The sequence below is a fragment of the Podarcis bocagei genome (genome assembly GCF_964188305.1).
Source record: "Podarcis bocagei genome assembly, chromosome: 1".
Classification (NCBI taxonomy): Eukaryota; Metazoa; Chordata; class Lepidosauria; order Squamata; family Lacertidae; genus Podarcis; species Podarcis bocagei.
In genome coordinates, this window is record NC_138125.1 from 47,272,242 (window position 1) to 47,289,806 (window position 17,565).

The 17,565-nt window shown below is 43.7% G+C and overlaps 1 protein-coding gene across 3 annotated transcripts in view; it reads right to left on the reverse strand.

Annotated features, from left to right (window-relative positions):
* PAPLN (papilin, proteoglycan like sulfated glycoprotein) overlaps positions 1-17,565 on the reverse strand; it is a 64,018-nt gene that overhangs the window by 36,728 nt on the left and 9,725 nt on the right. For all 3 annotated transcript variants that reach the window (XM_081190452.1, XM_081190451.1, XM_081190450.1), the window contains exons 3-9: positions 10,230-10,345; positions 8,036-8,096; positions 6,805-6,907; positions 5,312-5,442; positions 1,558-1,681; positions 1,042-1,122; positions 254-426 (exon numbers count right to left, since the gene is read on the reverse strand). In XM_081190452.1, coding sequence (XP_081046578.1) covers positions 254-426; positions 1,042-1,122; positions 1,558-1,681; positions 5,312-5,442; positions 6,805-6,907; positions 8,036-8,096; positions 10,230-10,345 — 789 coding nt within the window. The remainder of the gene's footprint in view (positions 1-253; positions 427-1,041; positions 1,123-1,557; positions 1,682-5,311; positions 5,443-6,804; positions 6,908-8,035; positions 8,097-10,229; positions 10,346-17,565) is intronic.

The following is a 17,565-nucleotide window of genomic DNA, read 5'->3' on the forward strand; positions in this document are numbered from 1 at the left end:
AGGAGTGCTCTGATGGTGTTTCCTGCTTGGCAGGGGGTTGGACTCGATAGCCCTTGTGGTCTCTTCCAACTCTATGATTCTTATCCACCCTCACTGTTGTTTTTTGGCCAAGAAATGGCTATTCTCCCTTCAATCTACATGGCATTGCATTTTTATTTAAGGTCCCGCAGTTCCCTCTGGGAATAATGCTGAGCACCCCCTCTGTGGAAGCTGGAAGAGGAGGGGAATATACAAAACAGGAAACTGGGCTTACCTCAATGACCAAGGGCTCAGTAGTTGGGCCCCTGGCGTGAAGAAGTTCAGGTGCCAGATCCCCCTCAGAACCCCTGTCATAATGCACAACTGTGCTAGCAACATGCAAGGCACGGCTGAACTCAATCGTCCAGTGGCCATTCAGATAGTATGCCCCTTGCGCGTTCTTGATGGCTGCAGGGGAAGGAAAAAAACCCAGAGGGCACAAGGGGAGAAATGTAAAAGCTGTCTAGTTTGGAAACCAAACTAGGCTCATTTCAGGCTCATTATAGAAGACTAATACCACATCCAGAATACACCTCTGTTGTTACATGGTTGTTATTACTGTGCATCCCATAAAAAAAGGATGTCAATAGCTTCAGGGTTTATTGATATATTACAAAGTTTACTGAGAGCTGTGTGCAACATTGAATAAATGCTGTGAAATCAAATCGCCATGGGAAGCCAGTATTCTTAGACAGCTGACATCAGTTGCTCTCTTGTCCAAGTATCTTGCTTTTGTAGCAGACAGAGGCCCACTGCCAGATTTTCTCTGCAAGGTCAACCTTGTTACTTATATCCCAATCTCATCCATGAACTGAGCAATCTTCCACTTGCATTCTGAGTGGTATAGTCCCAGGACAACTGTACCATGTGAAATTTCTGAATATGCAGAATTAAGTTAATTTAATATAGAATTAAGTGAAGTGCACAATTAAGTGAATGAACTGGGAATTATGTGCTTTAAGCCCCCCCCCCCAGCTCTCTCTCTCTTTTAACACAGAGCAATAGAAAAACTGTTGTACATACCCAAGAAGTTCCTGGTAGGTGTCGCTTCCTTAATCCGGATGCTCGTGGCCCCCATGGGAATGATGAAGATTTGATTGTAGCCTAAAGAAAGTGCAGCAAGTCAGGCACAGTAAATTCTACTTACTAAGGCAGATGGTAATAGACAACGAAGGCAGGCTAAAGTTGCCCTTTCATGCGCAGAAGGTGTTTTTCAGAATGAATAAGCAGGCAAGTGGAAGAAGACATAAATCCACTTGTAACTACTCCGTCGCTTTTGGATTGGTTCTATCCAGATTCATATTGCCCATAAAGCAGCCCAGCCATGTAATTGATAAGTTACAGCCCAAAGTAGTGGTGCTAATGATGCATCAAGCTTCTGCACTGATACAGTCAAGGCCTTCCTGTGCTTCAGCTCCTTGGGCCTTGGAGATATAAATTGATGAAGAAGCACGATGGAATCTCTCCCCGCCAGACCCAGCCCAAGCATTTTTTGCTATCTCACTACTGAGCTGTTGTGGAAGATACGCTATTCTGTACCTTTAGGGAGGTTGGGCACATCAAAGAAGCCCTTCACCTCGAAACAGGCTCTGCCATCTCCACCACATTGAAGACACTTGTCTTCCTTCTTGGAAGAATCCAGAATGTTATCACAGCCAACGGCCTGTAAAACAGCAGAGTGTGAACCAAAATGCAAGTATGACTCAGAAGGCCAGTCAAGGAATGCCTTTATGAGAAAAGATAAAGGACAGGCCTACATTTCATACCAAGACCAAGGACTGGAAGAATCAGACTAGATTTGGAAATGTTTTTAGAAATGTTTTGCGCACCATTTCACTTCCCATGGTGAACGTCTGTTTTCTTTTGACCTACATTTGCCTCCGGTCCAAACACGTTTTGCAGGTTTTTGAAACACAACAAATCTGCAAAACCTGTTATCACAAGAACAGTGGGATAAATATACGCACGGCAAGCATCAATTTCTCTTTCAACCCACCTTCAAATCTCTGGAAGAAAGAACTACTGTCTGACTCCAGGTTGAGAAAATGCATACGTATGGTAGCATAGTGGGTAAAGCAATAGTCTTGTGGTCATGACTATTAACCATATCCACTTGCAAGGGAAAAAAATCAATCTTTGAGTGTGGCAGCACCTATTCTCTAGAACTCCAACCTGTAGATATGAGGAAGGCGGCTTTGTTGTACAGGTTGACACTTGCTTAAAACTTTTGTTTGTTTGCTTAGGCAAGCCTACCCAGACATTTAATTTTATATTGTACAGTACATTTGTTTTTTAAATCTGTTGATTTTATGCCTCTAACTCTTATCTTATATAAAAAGCAAGCAAGCAAACAAGAAAGCAAACAAACAGACAAGCAAACACACAAAAGTTTACTGTTTTAAAGTGCTGTTATTGCTATTTTAATTAAAAATTTATATCATTTTATGTACACCACTTAGGCCCCATTTGCACTATACATTTAAAGCAGTATCATATCACTTTAAACAGTTGTGGCTTTCCCCAAAGAGACCTGGGAACTGTAGTTTATTCACGGTGCTGAAGGTTGTTAGAAGACCCCTGTTCCCCTCCCAAGCATGAGGCAAGCAGGCAGCTACTGTGGGGCCCTGTTCTGGCTGGGCTCCATTTCATTATAGATTTTCCCAGAGTTCCCCAGGAAGAGGGATTGATTGTTAAATGCCTCTGGAAACTCTAGCTCTGTGAGGGGAATAATGGGTCTCCTAAAAGCTCTCTGTAGTCATAACAAACTACAGTTTTCAGGATTCTTTGTGAAAAGTCATGATTGTTTTAAACGGTACAATACTGCTTTAAGTGTATTGTGCAAATGGGGCCTTAAGAGATTTTTTTATTAAGCAATCTTGTTCAATAAAATAAAATAACTTTCATCAGAGTATCCCCCTGAGGCATAAACATGTCCAGTTGAAAAATGTGTCTGTATTCTTTTAAAATTTAAGCAATATCATCCAAATGCCAGACACATTTCAGCCACTAGTCTTCCTTGGCAGCTCAAGTTTCAAATACGTGAGTAATATATTACATAATTGCTTTGTGGGAAAAGACAAGTCTTAAACTTGGACAGCTAAGAAACACCAGAGATGAAAATACATCTGGCATTTGTATGGACCAGAGCTTCTAAAAAAAGATGGCTGTGGTGTTCTTTTTTCTTTTGCCGACCATAAAAATGGCCATTTTAATGAAGTTTAGATATTAAAATCTATAACGAAATGGAGCACAGCCAGAACAGTGCCCCACAGTAGCTGCCTGCTTGCCTCACGCTTCCCAAAAGAGTAGCCCCTCCATGGGCCAACACTCTCCCTCACTGGAGAAACCCACAGCTGCTGTAGCTAAAATGAAAGTAGGCAGTCAACCAAAGTATGAGGGAAGGTGAAAGGTCATTCTACATGCCCTGCCCCCTTCACCTAATCCTCCAACCCTTGTGGGAAATGCCAAACAGCAAAGACAGCCTTGAGCAGGTGACCAAGCAAGGGGGGAAGCCAAGAGCCCCAGAAAGTCAAAGACAGGGATGGGATGGAATTGCATGTTTACCTCTCTTGGAAGGAAAGTCAAAACATAATACAAGGAGGGGGAGCAGGAACTTCTATCCCACTTCACCTCCCCTCACCCCATTAAAGAGGGCTTGTTTCTTTTTTGTCTTTGTGTGTCCTCTAGCGGTCATTGATGGCAGTGGCGTAGTGTGGGGGGTGCAGGGGGGCCGGCCGCACCGGGCGCAACATCTGGGGGTTAGGGTTAGGGGGCGCAAATCCACGGGTTAGGGGGCGCAAATTACTTGCCCTGCCCCGGGTGCTGACAACCCACGCTACGCCACTGATTGATGGGGCTGCAGGAACTCAAAGCAGTCTTAACAGCAAGGTGGCTTCTGACCGTTTTGGATTACAGTGGTACCTCGGGTTACATATGCTTCAGGTTACATACGCTTCAGGTTACAGACTCCGCTAACCCAGAAATGGTTCTTCAGGTTAAGAACTTTGCTACAGGATGAGAACAGAAATCGTGCTCCAGCGGCGCGGCAGCAGCAGGAGGCCCCATTAGCTAAAGTGGTGCTTCAGGTTAAGAACAGTTTCAGGTTAAGTACAGACCTCCGGAACGAATTAAGTACTTAACCCGAGGTACCACTGTACATAAGACTTCCCTGCTGCTTTTCCCAGAGGTACTTGTTATGTATTGAAGTTCTCACCCTGGCCACCAGGGTGTATTGTGTATATAGTTTTCACTCAGGTCCACGTCAGTTAATTTAGGTGGAGAAACCCTGGGCTGTTGACAGCCGGCTGCCTATAAAAGCAGGCCGGCTGGGCTGTTTGCTGTTCAGTTCAGTTCCAGCTTACTTATAAAGAACTACAGATGTGTCGTCTGCTATCCACCCACTACTTAATAGAACTGGGAAAACCCTTTTTTTCCAGTCCCTTGCTTTTGCGAGGCACCACTGGTTTAAAGGCCCAACAAAGGCTTTCACCTCATGTACTTGGGGAGTCCAATAGATCTCCGTTGAGTTTGCTGCCTCATGATAACTAGCATGTTCCTATTTCCATGCTCTGCCCCTTCCGGAGCCCAGAGAGCACATGTTGCAGGATCTGAAGCACGAGCAGATATGCCACACACACACACACACACACACACACACACACACAAAGTTGTCTGCATGCTATGTATCTAAAGTACCCATAAATTAAAGTGAACTTGCCAAGTCTTAAGAGGTAACATCCTAGCAGGTAGTAGGAAAAAAGGTAAGGGATCCAGACCAGAGTTCAAATCCCTGCTTAGCCATGGAGCTCACAGGTTAACATTGGGCAAGTCACTATCAGCCTAGCCTACCAAACGAAGGCAATAGTGGATGATGGGAAGGGGTGGGGTGCCACGGATCACCTGACCTGCTGCTTATCAAGAGGTAGACGGGTGAGCTGGCAGCAAGGTCAGCATAGTACCAATGCACTGGCAGAGCCAATAGGGCACTCCTGCTGGTTTGTTTGCACTGAACTGACCTCTTCACTGCCTCAGCCCTACTCCTTCGCAGTAAAAACCCACCAGAAGTCAATGAGCGGCAGTGTCGTAGTCCCCCCTTCACACCGTCTGCTACAGAACAAAATTGAGGGTAAAATGGGATAAGCCCAGGTATAGTACTGTGAGCATCTAAAAGGAAGGATAGGATCAAATCTGATTAATAAATAAAAGAACTAAGAGCAAAAGGGGGGGAGAAAGGAAATAAGGGGGGGGGAGGAAGACGGACACAATTTTCAAGAGAGAGGTAACAATGGCCTACTTGGCAGACTCCTTCCACACAGATATCATGCTTCCCTGGCTCACAGGGTGTCCCATCAGTCACGGTGTCTTTGTGCCTGTAGTAGAAGTTTTCTCCCTTTGGGATACAGTTTAGTTCACATTTATTGGGTGCTGTGAGGAGAGGAAAGCAAAAAAGCAATGTGTTAATCTGCATGTTCTCCCCCCCCCCCCCACAAAGGCACATACAACATTGTGCAGCTTTATTTATTTATATAAATACTTCTATCCCATAGAATACCAGGGCACTGCACAGCAATGTGAAAACACAAGAAAATGGTTAAAAGCAGTACGGAACTACCATCGTTGAAAAGATTGACTGTACAATAAAGATGCAAGCAACTGCATAGGGCATGATCTTTGAGTCCCTGAATCAAGTTGAAGGCGGCTTTCATTGGGGATCCTGTTTATTACTGCACACTTTCTATGAAGAAAACTTTTTTCAGTACTGAGAGGGTAAAGCCTGATCATCGGTACCTGGAGAAAGGATTTATTTTTATATATAAGATATTTATCTTAATAAATACCTGGAGAAAGGATTTAAAGGCTGGGCTGTATATTATTACTGGTTTGAATCAGCACACCCTTATTGAACTGCAACATGTTGAATGAAGCAGGATTTGCTTTTGCGGTATCCGTGCACACGTGTCAAGGGCCATATGGTAGTTTTAAAGCTGATCAAGGGATATGCTGAGGGCAGAGGTGGAGCAAGCGGGGGCGGGGCGAGCGTCCCAGGGGGGCGGCACAGCGATGTCACCCAACCTCAGGGATGACACCCGGGGTGGCCTGCACCCACCACACCCCCTTTTCCTCCACCAGTGGCTAAGGGCATATTTACATTTCAACATGGATGTAATTTTTTAATATTTTTTTAATGCCAGCTCTCCTGAAGTGCATAACAACTCCCCATAGAAAAGTATATTTTTGGACTAGACAAATAGGGATGGAATGGAAAACTTTGCAACAGGAAAAGAATAGAGTTCCCTTGTAACCACAGACAATGTGAATTAGCTATACTAACAACAGGCCTTTTTTTCAGTCGGAACTTGCCAGAACTCAGTTCTGGCACCCATCAGCTGGGCACCATTGCCATTCTAAGAGAATGAGGGATGTGTTCATGGTGAATTCAGGCACCTCTTTTTCCAGAAAAATAGCACTGACTGGTAACAACTAGGAGTTACCAACGCTACACTTTAAATATAATTAAAATATATTCAAGTCACCTTATGAACACACCCCAATACCTCTCAAAATTTGGAACAAAGCCACCTACATACCATTTGTGATCAAACTGGACTTCTCCACAAATCCTGCAAAATCTATTTCAATGGACTCTAATCAGTTTTTGCAGGATGTAGCACTGAAGTACTGTCCAAGCAGAGATTTGATTCTAAAAGAAGCCATTTCACTTTCTCCCTAATTTGCTATGTCAAATGAACTGCATAATCATTGAGTAAGAGTAAATCCATGGATTACCTCCATAATAAGGAAGCCACTTGTATCTCTTTCCCTGAAATTCTGTCCCATCAAACTCAGCACATTGCTCTGCTCGAAAATCTCTGGAGCCCTCAGGACAGTTCTAGGAAGGATGAGAAAGAAGTCTGTTATCTGGAACAAAGTCTGCAATAGAAGAAGATAAGCATCTTGCTTGGAAGAACTATCCTGTGTGTGGCTTTCTGTATTTTTCTCAAGTCAGCCTAACTTATGGAAGGTGGTTTGGGATCCACTTATTCTATGCTTCCTCGTTTTCAAAAGACTTTGGCTATCAGCATGCTTTGGATTGCACCAGCATGCAACTGGAACCAGTGAACTAAGTGCTGGTGCATGGATACCTGGGTTCAAATTGCCACTCAGCCATGAAGTTCACTGAGTGATCTTAGGCTAGTCAGTGGGCACAATAAGTGAGGAAAACTATTCAAACCTTCTATTCCTTCCCATTCAGAGTTCAGGCTTCTGCCTCTATTTTTTATGCCTTTCTTCCTACCTTGCATTATATGAGTCTTTCAAATGCAATGTTGAATATCAAAGGGAAGGCTACTAAAGAACATGGTGATCAACAGAAAATGGCATCTATTCGGTGGAGGCTACATAGCACATTTCTGGGCTTGTTTATATAATCATGGGAACTACACAGATACTACTGCTTCTTCTGCCTACTCAGAATTTCCATGCGTGGCTATTTTTCAAAAGTTTATTGAGAGTCTTTCACCTCAGTTCAACCTCTACTTCATCCCCAAAATACATAAAAAACTAAAGTCAAGGAAATACTATCCAGGGATAACAGAGTGCTTACATAATATGTTTATAAAATAAATTACTCTATTCAGAAGCAGATGTAAATACATGCGCTGTACAGTTGTGCAATAGAAAGATTGTACAAAGGTTGTTCAATATAGTATAAAATCCCATTTGTCAGGAAACTAGGGGGGAAACGAATTGTATATATCAATTATCACATTCTTGTACTCAATGTTTGCTAATGTTAATTAGTTCTGAATAGCTGTCATGCATTAAATGGTGAGAATGGTGTACTTTTACTCATCTGTTAGCCCATTTGTTTTTATGACACAGTTGGTTCAAGGAAGTTCATTTGTAATCTTCCTTAAGACATTGAGTAGGTGTCAGATGTAACTGGCAGAAAAAAATCTTGAAGCTCTTGAAGTAATAGGGAGAACAGCAGCATAAAAGAACTCACTGGTCAATTTACCTCAACATTGCACGAGCGATAGTTTCGGGTCGGTCCTATGCAGCTGAACCCACCATCTGCCCTGAAAGAGAAATCAACAATCTGCAATGGCTTGGGGGGGATTATAAATGACAAAAATCTACCATCAATTCATTCTTACATTTGCTAATAAGGTGCTAGTTGACAGTGAAGTCTTCTGCACTTCCCCTCCCCCCAGGTGGTAGGAAGTTTCAAGGTAGCCTTTTATGACATCTGTTTCCTTGTAAGGGAATGAGGCCCAGGTCAGATTACTTCTCCCAGCCCAGTTCAACTATGGTTTGTTGGAGCAAAAACAAGTGATAAACCTGAGCACTCTCTGCCTTCCCCTCACATACCCACCTTCAAAAGGTATGATAGTTGATTAAAACCAGTGTCCCAGCCAGAATTGCAAGCCAGATCAGAGAAACAAACAGAGACAGTAGGAAGACTCCTGGATAGCCAGTACTAGCCTTGAAGTAGCATCAGTTCTCCAAAAGCAACCACAGCCTCCCACCCACCAACAGGCCAGTGACATGCAGACTCCCGTCTTTTTGTTTGGTGACATGCAAGCTGCTCATTTCCCCCCTCTCACTACCCTTGAACTAGGCTCAGCCACCACCTTGCCGGAAGATAGATGTGAGCTGAAATCCATGCAAGCCTAGCTGCATGGGAACTATTCTACGAGCAGCTGGGAAAGCCCAACTATATGGCCCCTAGACCAATTACATGGATCCCACCAATGTATTTGCTGCACAGTTGCCCCTCCACCTATATGGCTTAGGAGAGCTGCCCATAGAAAAATAAGGACCATACAGCTTGGATAGTGTTTTTAGAAAGTTCCCTAAATTGTAATTAATCAGCACTGGTTGCTAGTGAGCTAGTAACTAAAGAAGGACAGAACCCTGCTGCATATAAAACATTGGTGCACAGTGATCAGTTTCAAGCTGCTATAATTTCCCATCATGTGAATTCACTATACTTTGAAGTACTGTGGTTACGGTAAGGGAGGGGCATTGCCTTCTCTGATGGCAATCTGTACTGGAAAGAGCTACAGTTTAATCAGTAGATAAACCCTTCAGGCAGATAAACACTCTGGAGAAAATGCAAAATTCACAGGGCAATCTTAGACATGTTTATTTCACAGTAAGCCTACTGTGTTCAATGGAGCTGACTTTCCGATAAGTGCATTTAAGATCACAGTCTCAGAAAGTTGGTGGTATATCAAATCTACATGGCTGTAGAAAATGTGATGGTTTTTCAAAGCAACATCGAGGCAGAGACTACATATTTAATAGTATTCTCTGTCTGGCCAGTTTCATCCAGAACATACATCTAAGGGTGCAGCTCTGCCTGCCCTGGCAGGCTCAGGCATTTTTAGTACCACATAGATATGGCATCTAGTCTTTCTCTAGCCTTCACAAAATGACATCATGCTAACCATGTCCCAGTTGATTCTACGGCTTTTGCGAACGCAGCAACAACTGAAGGGAATTTCAGTTTTGGAAAAACAATCATTGCCCAGAACCAATCTTCTCCTTAAAGACATTTAGTCTGCAGTCTTAATCCAATGTACCTGAGAGTAAGCCCCATTGAATTCAATAGATCTTACTTCTGAGTAGACATGATTAGAAATGATTAGAACTGTGTTGCTAGACCACTTCATGCATTTTGTGGTCTAGCCCACAAAAAATATTTATCATGGCATGTAAGTTTAATACAGTGGTGCCTCGCAAGACGAAATTAATTCGTTCTGTGAGTCTTTTCGTCTAGCGAATTTTTGGTCTTGCGAAGCACGGTGTCGGAAAAGTTTTGGAAAAGCTTCAAAAATCACCAAAAACCTCAAAAAAGGCTACCACACCGCGTTCTATGAGTTGCTCCTCGAAGTCAAGTCGCAACTGTATTAACAGTGTTAAGAAAAAGGAAACAAACTTGCAAAAAACGCAAGACGTTTTCGTCTTGCGAAGCAAGCCCATAGGAAAATTCGTCTTGCGAAGCAGCTCAAAAACCGCAAAACCCTTTCGTCTAGCGAGTTTTTCGTCTTGCGAGGCATTCGTCTTGCAGGGCACCACTGTATTTAAGTTCCAGCTGGACTCTTTATTGCTTTCCCTACAGGGGAGCCTACCTAACAGCTGCTCTCCCCTGTATTGGCAAAGGCTTTAGCTTCAGGAGGAGAAAGCTGACAGGGAAAGGCTCTTACCTTATTGAGTAACAGCGTCGCTGCCGAAAACTGACGCCTCCACCGCAGCTCCTGCTGCAGTCGCCCCATTCTCCCCAGCTCCCCCAGAAGTCAGTTTGCCTCTTTGCTTTACGAGCCTGTAAGAATAATGCAGCTGCATGTATATTTTATTGAATGAAATATGTATACTGCTTCTTCAGGGTCCCTTCCCAACTCTACAATTCTATGATCATAAAAATCTGCTTAAGTGGTAAGAGGACCAGCATTTCAAAGCCTGAGAGCTACACATCAGAGTTGTAACACTGATGAGATGAATTTTGGGTTGTGTGTAGAATGTACAAAAGTAACATTTAATTTGAGTAAACTTAATATGCAACCTAAATCAGAATATCCTTCAACAGTCAACAGACAGTAGAGCAGGGACCAAACAACGGGCGCTCACCCTGTCGCAGGGATACAAACCAGTGACCTTCAGACCACAGTGGGTGGCGTTGTGGTCTAAACCACAGAGCCTAGGGCTTGCCGATCAGAAGGTTGGCAGTTCGAATCCCCACGATAGGGTGAGCTCCCATTGCTCGGTCCCAGCTCCTACCCACCTAGCAGTTTGAAAGCACGTCAAAGTCCAAGTAGATAAATAGGTAAGGTAAACGACGGGAAGGTAAACGACATTTCCGTGCGCTGCTCTGGTTTCAGCAGAAGCGGCTTAGTCGTGCTGGTCACATGACCCGGAATCTGTCTGCGGACAAACGCCGGCTCCCTTGGCCAGTAAAGCGAGATGAGTTCAGGACCCCACAGTTGTCCACGACTGGACTTAACGGTCAAGGGTCCCTTTACCTTTAAGCCCCAGTGAATTTCATGACACTTATTTCTGAGTACGAGTGCATTGGCAAGTGCAGCTAATTTGCCCTCCTTTATTCTTCAAGCAATCAGCAAAGGTGTCAGAGTTTAGTATCACGAAATTTGGTCCCAATAATTTCCAGTTCAATAATCCCAGGTGGCAGGACTGAGTGACAGTTTTGTTTGCTACACCTTAAAGAGCCACTATCTGTCAGCATCGATAGTACTGGTCTATAATATAGATGTTTTAACTTAGTATAGGACAGTTCCTTAGCCAATACAGGCTATATCTATCTATACAGATATAGATAGATATGAGTCCAGTTATGAATTATTTCTCTTCACAGAGCCTGAAACATACTGTATTGGTGAAGGATGCCAACACATTAACATAGCTGTTAGTATGTCCTAAGGGTAGTATCGAAATGCAGCTAAGCCAATTGGAATTTATAATTAAACAAGTGGGGACTTGCAACAGAAGGTTGCAATGGGGAACACAACACTGCCATGCCCTTTTCGAGGATACACCATTCCATTCCCCTAGTTTTTCATTCCTTTCCCCCACCCCACCCCACCCCTCAACAGATGTTCCGTATCCTGCAGTCTCAGCATGTTCAGTCACCAGAGTTTCTTTTTTCTTTTCTTCATTTTGTCACTTCTGCAAAGCTTTTAGTTATTCCCAACTCTGACACTACCTTCATTTTGAGCATGTAGCCATTTTGACCACATAAAGATTCACACTTGGATAATGAGTTTTCTAAAAGCACAAATACAAGTGCAAATACCTCTACTGGCATTACAAGTTAAAACATTTCAAACACTAGGATAAATTTAAAAGAGACAGGAGTGAGGCTGTTGAGGATCACAAGGTACTCGATTGTTCTGCTTCACGCTGTCTATTCCCTAGACCAGGGGTAGTCAACCTTTTTATACCTACCACCCACTAATGCATCTTTCTTGATGGTGAAATTTCCTTACCGCCCACCAGCGCTACATGGAAGGAGGATTCAGCTTGTGCCATAAAACCCCCTACCGCCCACCTAGAATCCTGAAACGCCTACTAGTGGGAGGTAGGGACCAGGTTGACAACCCCTGCCCTAGAGGAATGATTCATTAAGAACACTTTTGGGTAAGATGGAGATTAAAAAGGAAGCCACTGAGGCCGTAATGTCCTTGTCCCTATCCGCTAGGAGGAACCTCATTCAGCTTTCTCTTGGAGCTGTGGGTTGCAGGTCAGCATCTGTTTGCAGAGTCTACTGTGCAAAGGGCAGTCCAAAAGAATATGGCCCAGTGAATCTGGTACTCCCTGATTACAGGCACACAGACGGGCTTGGGAAGGAATTTGCAAGTATGTACCTGTGGTCACGGACGCGGGTGGCGCTGTGGGTTAAACCACAGAGCCTAGGACTTGCTGAGCAGAAGGTTGGCGGTTCGAATCCCCGTGACGGGGTGAGCTTCCATTGCTCGGTCCCTGCTCCTGCCAACCTAGCAGTTCGAAAGCACGTCAAAGTGTAAGTAGATACCTTCCGGCGGGAAGGTAAATGGCGTTTCTGTGCACTGCTCTGGTTCGCCAGATGCAGCTTAGTCATGCTGGCCACATGACCCAGAAGCTGTACGCCGGCTCCCTCAGCCAATAAAGCGAGAAGAGCGCTGCAACCCCAGAGTCGTTCATGACTGGACCTAATGGTCAGGGGTCCCTTTACCTTTTTACCTGTGGTCACTGCGGAGGGGTGGAAAAAAAGAAAAAGAAAAAAGCACCCCTTTCTTGCTAAGAGTATCTATGATGGTTCACCACAAAGTACAGGAAGATTAAACATCTACAAACCATCCAGCAGAGCATAGAGTTTAATTTTGCATCTTAAATGTTTGAATTCGACCAAAGTTCATACAGGGCTTATGTTGTTGTTAATTTAGTGACTTCTTGGTCCATTTTCTGATTAGATGCCAGATCTTGTTTAAATATGAAGTGTTCTAGGTTGAAAAAAAATATGACTCTACCAGCATTTGTTGATGGCTCCAATATGGTTCTCTCTGAGCTTTCCAGTTGCTCTAACCGGTTTAAGCCCCAAATAAAAAAAGATATGGCTGCTGGAACACTCTGAATTAGTCTGCTGAGAAACAAATCTTCACGGGGCAATACTGGTTTCAGACACATTGTGTTTTATAGATTATATGCTTAGACCTTAGACTATTACCACAATCAGGGCTGGCCTTTGTCATTTTCACACCAGAAGAAAAAAGGTCAGGTGGTAAATGCACACTTATCAGAACTCATGTCTTTTGCTTCTTTTTTCTTTCGATGACACACAAAGATAAAGGAAGAAAAATGACATCCCTTTGAGCAGGCTAGGCCCAAGACATTCTGCTGCCTGAGGCAAATAATAGGAGGATGCCATTGTCCCATTGCACATACAGAAGCTGACTGGGCTGACAGCTGATTCCAGGGCTGGTCTTCCCATTTGCAAACAGAGACTATTTACTTAGGTGATGGGGTGCTGAATTTGCCTCTTGTAGATCCTGGCTTGTTTGCCTTCCTGATCTGGTGACCTCTTGTGGGGCTATCCAGAGTGCCCACCCAATCCTTCAGCCTGAAGGGGGTTCTTCCTCAGAGAGAGGCATTCTGGGTCAGATGTCCCAGGAGAGTGTGCAGCACTGCCACATTTTAAAAATCATCACAGTTTTCAAAGTAACTTTAAACTACATTTAAAAGAGAACTTCTAACTACTGAAGAAAAGCGACGGCCATCTAGGCAATCTACTGAGCCTCTTTACTCAGAATTCTGTGCTCTGAGGAAAGGCCCTCTTCCTCAAGAGTCGGGTGGCAAAATCGCCAGCACCACCACTGCATTAGCTGCAGTCTTTAAAAAAATAAGCAAGGCAGGGCGTGGAAGAGCGGCAGTGGGCAAAAGAGGGAGAGGGACAACAGTGGCAGAACTATCAACTTTTTGCCTCATTCCCCCCACTCTGTGCAACAAGGGAGTGTGCAGCCCACCCACTGGTTCTGTCAAAGTACTCTTGCTGCCCCCTTGGTATGAAAAGTTAGACCACCTTGTTCTAGAGCCAAGGCACCAAATATGGGTGCCCTCTGGATGTTATTAGGCTCTAGTTCCCATCAGACCCAGCCAGTATGGCAAATGGGCAGGGATGATGGGAGTTGTGGTCCAGCAACATCTGGAGGGCAGCATGTTGGCTACCCCTGCTCCAGAGGATGGCAACCAGAAATCACCAAGAACCTGCTGAATTAACTGCTGAACTTTTATTCAAAAGTCTGTCCAAGCGTACTGGAAATTAATACCAAGTCACCTAATTTACTCCTAATTACTTCCAGAGTTCTGCCTGGTATTTTGCTTGTTCCCCTCATCGGACTGCACTACAGTTACAAATGCATTAGAAGGTGATCTTTTGAGTTTTATGGAGAAGGTGGTGTTTAATAGAATTTCATAATGGCAGCCTTGAAAAACCCTTCTCAGAAAGTTAGTGATGCTACAATTAGTATCACTACAGCTTAACAAACCAAGTAATCCAATTACTAGGCTTGACTTTGCTCTGGTACAAACTGTGCTGCTGGCAAATAATCCCAAGATTATGAGCAATAATGAAGATATTGTTACACCGACCCGACTTCTCAATCCACTTCTCACACTCACTGTGGTGACATGTCCCTGGGCACAAGATATGTCCAGATTTGGTTCCCTTTGCAGGGAGATCACTGGAGACTTATTGGCATTTTGTAATATATATTTGTGTGTGTGTGTGTGTGTGTGTGTGTGTGTGTGTGTGTGTGTGTTTATCTCTCAAAGGAGTCCAGGGCAGCAAACAACAAGGGGAAAAACAGTAAAAGCTTATTTAAAACAATTCTAATGCAGATGCAGACTAGGAAAGATATAAACTTAAAAGGATTGTTGGAAGAGGAAGGTCTTCAGCAGGCACCAAAACATCAACAGAGACAGCACCTGTCTAATAAACGGCATAATAAACTGTCTAATAAACAGCACCCTAAACGGCTTCGGCCCAGTATACCTGAAGGAGCGTCTCCACCCCCATCGTTCTGCCCGGACGTTGAGAACCAGCGCCGAGGGCCTTCTGGCGGTTCCCTCATTGCGAGAAGCAAAGCTACAGGGAACCAGGCAGAGGGCCTTTTCGGTAGTGGCGCCCGCCCTGTGGAACGCCCTCCCATCAGATGTCAAAATGATAAACAACTACCTGACATTCAGAAGACATCTTAAGGCAGCCCTGTTCAGGGAAGTTTTTAATGTATGATATTTTAGTGTTTTTGGGTTTCTATGGAAGCCGCCCAGAGTGGCTGGGGAAACCCAGCCAGATGGGCGGGGTACAAATAATAAATTATTATTATTATTATTATTATTATTATTATTATTATTATTATTATTATTCAAGGGGAGGGAATTCCAATGCATGAGTGCCATAAGTTAAAGGCCCAAATCCTACATTGTGTGGAACAGACTTTCTGATAAGATGGTATCTGGAAGAGGCTCTTGCCTGCAGAGTGAGGTGATCAACTGGGTAAACAAGGCATGAGATGAACTTTCAGATATCCTGGTCCCAAGCTGCAGAGGGCTTTATAAACCAAAACCAGCACCCTGAACTTAGACTGGTAGCCAAATGACAGCCAGTGCAATTCTTTCAAGGCTCAAGTAACAAGTTGGCGATGATCCAGCACCAGTGAGCAGCTGAGCCACCACATTTTGCATCAGCTGCATGCAGACAGACCAAACTCAAGGGCAGTCCCACATAGAACACAGTGCAGTAATTCAACCTGGAGGTTACTTAAAAATATACCTAGGACCAGTGCTCATGTATCAGATCAGATGCTTAAAGGTAAAGGGACCGCAGACCATTAGGTCCAGTCGTGACCAACTCTGGCGTTGCGGCACTCATCTCGCTTTATTGGCTGAGGGAGCCGGCATACAGCTTCCGGGTCATGTGGCCAGCATGACTAAGCTGCTTCTGGCGAACCGGAGCAGCGCACAGAAACGCCATTTACCTTCCCGCTGGAGCAGTACCTATTTATCTACTTGCACTTTGACGTGCTTTCGAACTGCTAGGTTGGCAGGAGCAGGGACCGAGCAATGGGAGCTCACCCTGTCACGGGGATTCGAACCGCTGACCTCTGATCAGCAAGTCGTAGACACTGTGGTTTAACCCACAGTGCCACCCACGTCAGATCAGATGCTTACAGAGCCCAAACTCAGATCTTTGTCTGATTTTATTTTATTCACAGATACCCAGATGACAACATCCCCATGAGTAGGGAAGGGGACAATATATATGTTGTATACAGTCACTGACTCACACATGAAAAGGTTAACCTGAGCTCAGGTTGCCAATGGGTGTGGCTTAGCATACTCTGCCCCTTTTCCTTCTCTTCGTGCTTCTTGGAACAAGCAAGGAGCCATGTGGCTATGGCTCCCAACTACTGTACAAGAAAAACTAAGTGAACTCAATCTTTCCCAAAGGGAGCTGTTAAAGCCTGGATCTTTGCTAGTCTGATTACATGTTCTTTTTCTGTAAGGAAATGAAGTTATTTTCTTTATAAACCATTTGGAAACTTTTTTTCATTTTTGTTTTACTGCCAATGGATAGACACTTGTCTGATGTATCTTCTGGAAACTGTGAATAAAACATAAACTTATTTGCAATGCTAAGTATCTGTGATTTATTCTAACCTAAGAATTTTTATGAGGAGCATTTATTCAAAGGTGGATGGTGGCAGATGTAAATCTAACCAAGTTTTAATGTGCTTGGAGATCGCCATTATGTTTAGAAGAGAGAGTAAGAATCTCACTCTCCAATATACCCCTCTTTCAGGTATTTCCTAATCATTCAGAAGGAGGGCCAATGAGAACAAAAGGAAGGTGCTTGGCAACTTTGTCAGAGCTACGAAAGCAGTCTTCAGTAGTGCCCTGACCATTTACCCTCTCCTGTCCAATTCCAGTCTTAAGCAATATGAAAGGTTGTTTGGAACAGTGAAGACTTAGTACAGGAAACTAGTACCAGGAAAATAAACAAACAAATGCTAATAACCCTTTTAGAATATTTTTGAGACTGTGCAAAGAGGCATGCCAGATGCTCAGTAACACAACATATCCAATCTTTATATCAAGAGATATGCAGGTGGGATACAAGCTCATCTATTGCAATATTAAAATAGAGTCAACATGTGTGTCCTGTGCAGGGAAGGCTCAAAGCACTTAGCCCATGAAGGAATAAATCATTTCTTGTAATCATTTCTGTAACTCCTGATTCATTGCCTCAGTGAGACAGCTTGTTTGTAAAAAGCTTTCAAGGTGAAATGGGATAAGTATCTTTAATATGCATAATAACTCCACAGTTATCAAGGAAATGCACTTGTACAAAACAGGAACCTCCTGGGCAAGGGAAGATAAATAAAATACTGACAGCAGAAGATGAAACAGAAGATGAAACAGGAATACAAAGTAGCATACTAAATAGCAGTGTATTAATCTTCAAATGTCAGATGCAGAATAGTCAATACCTAA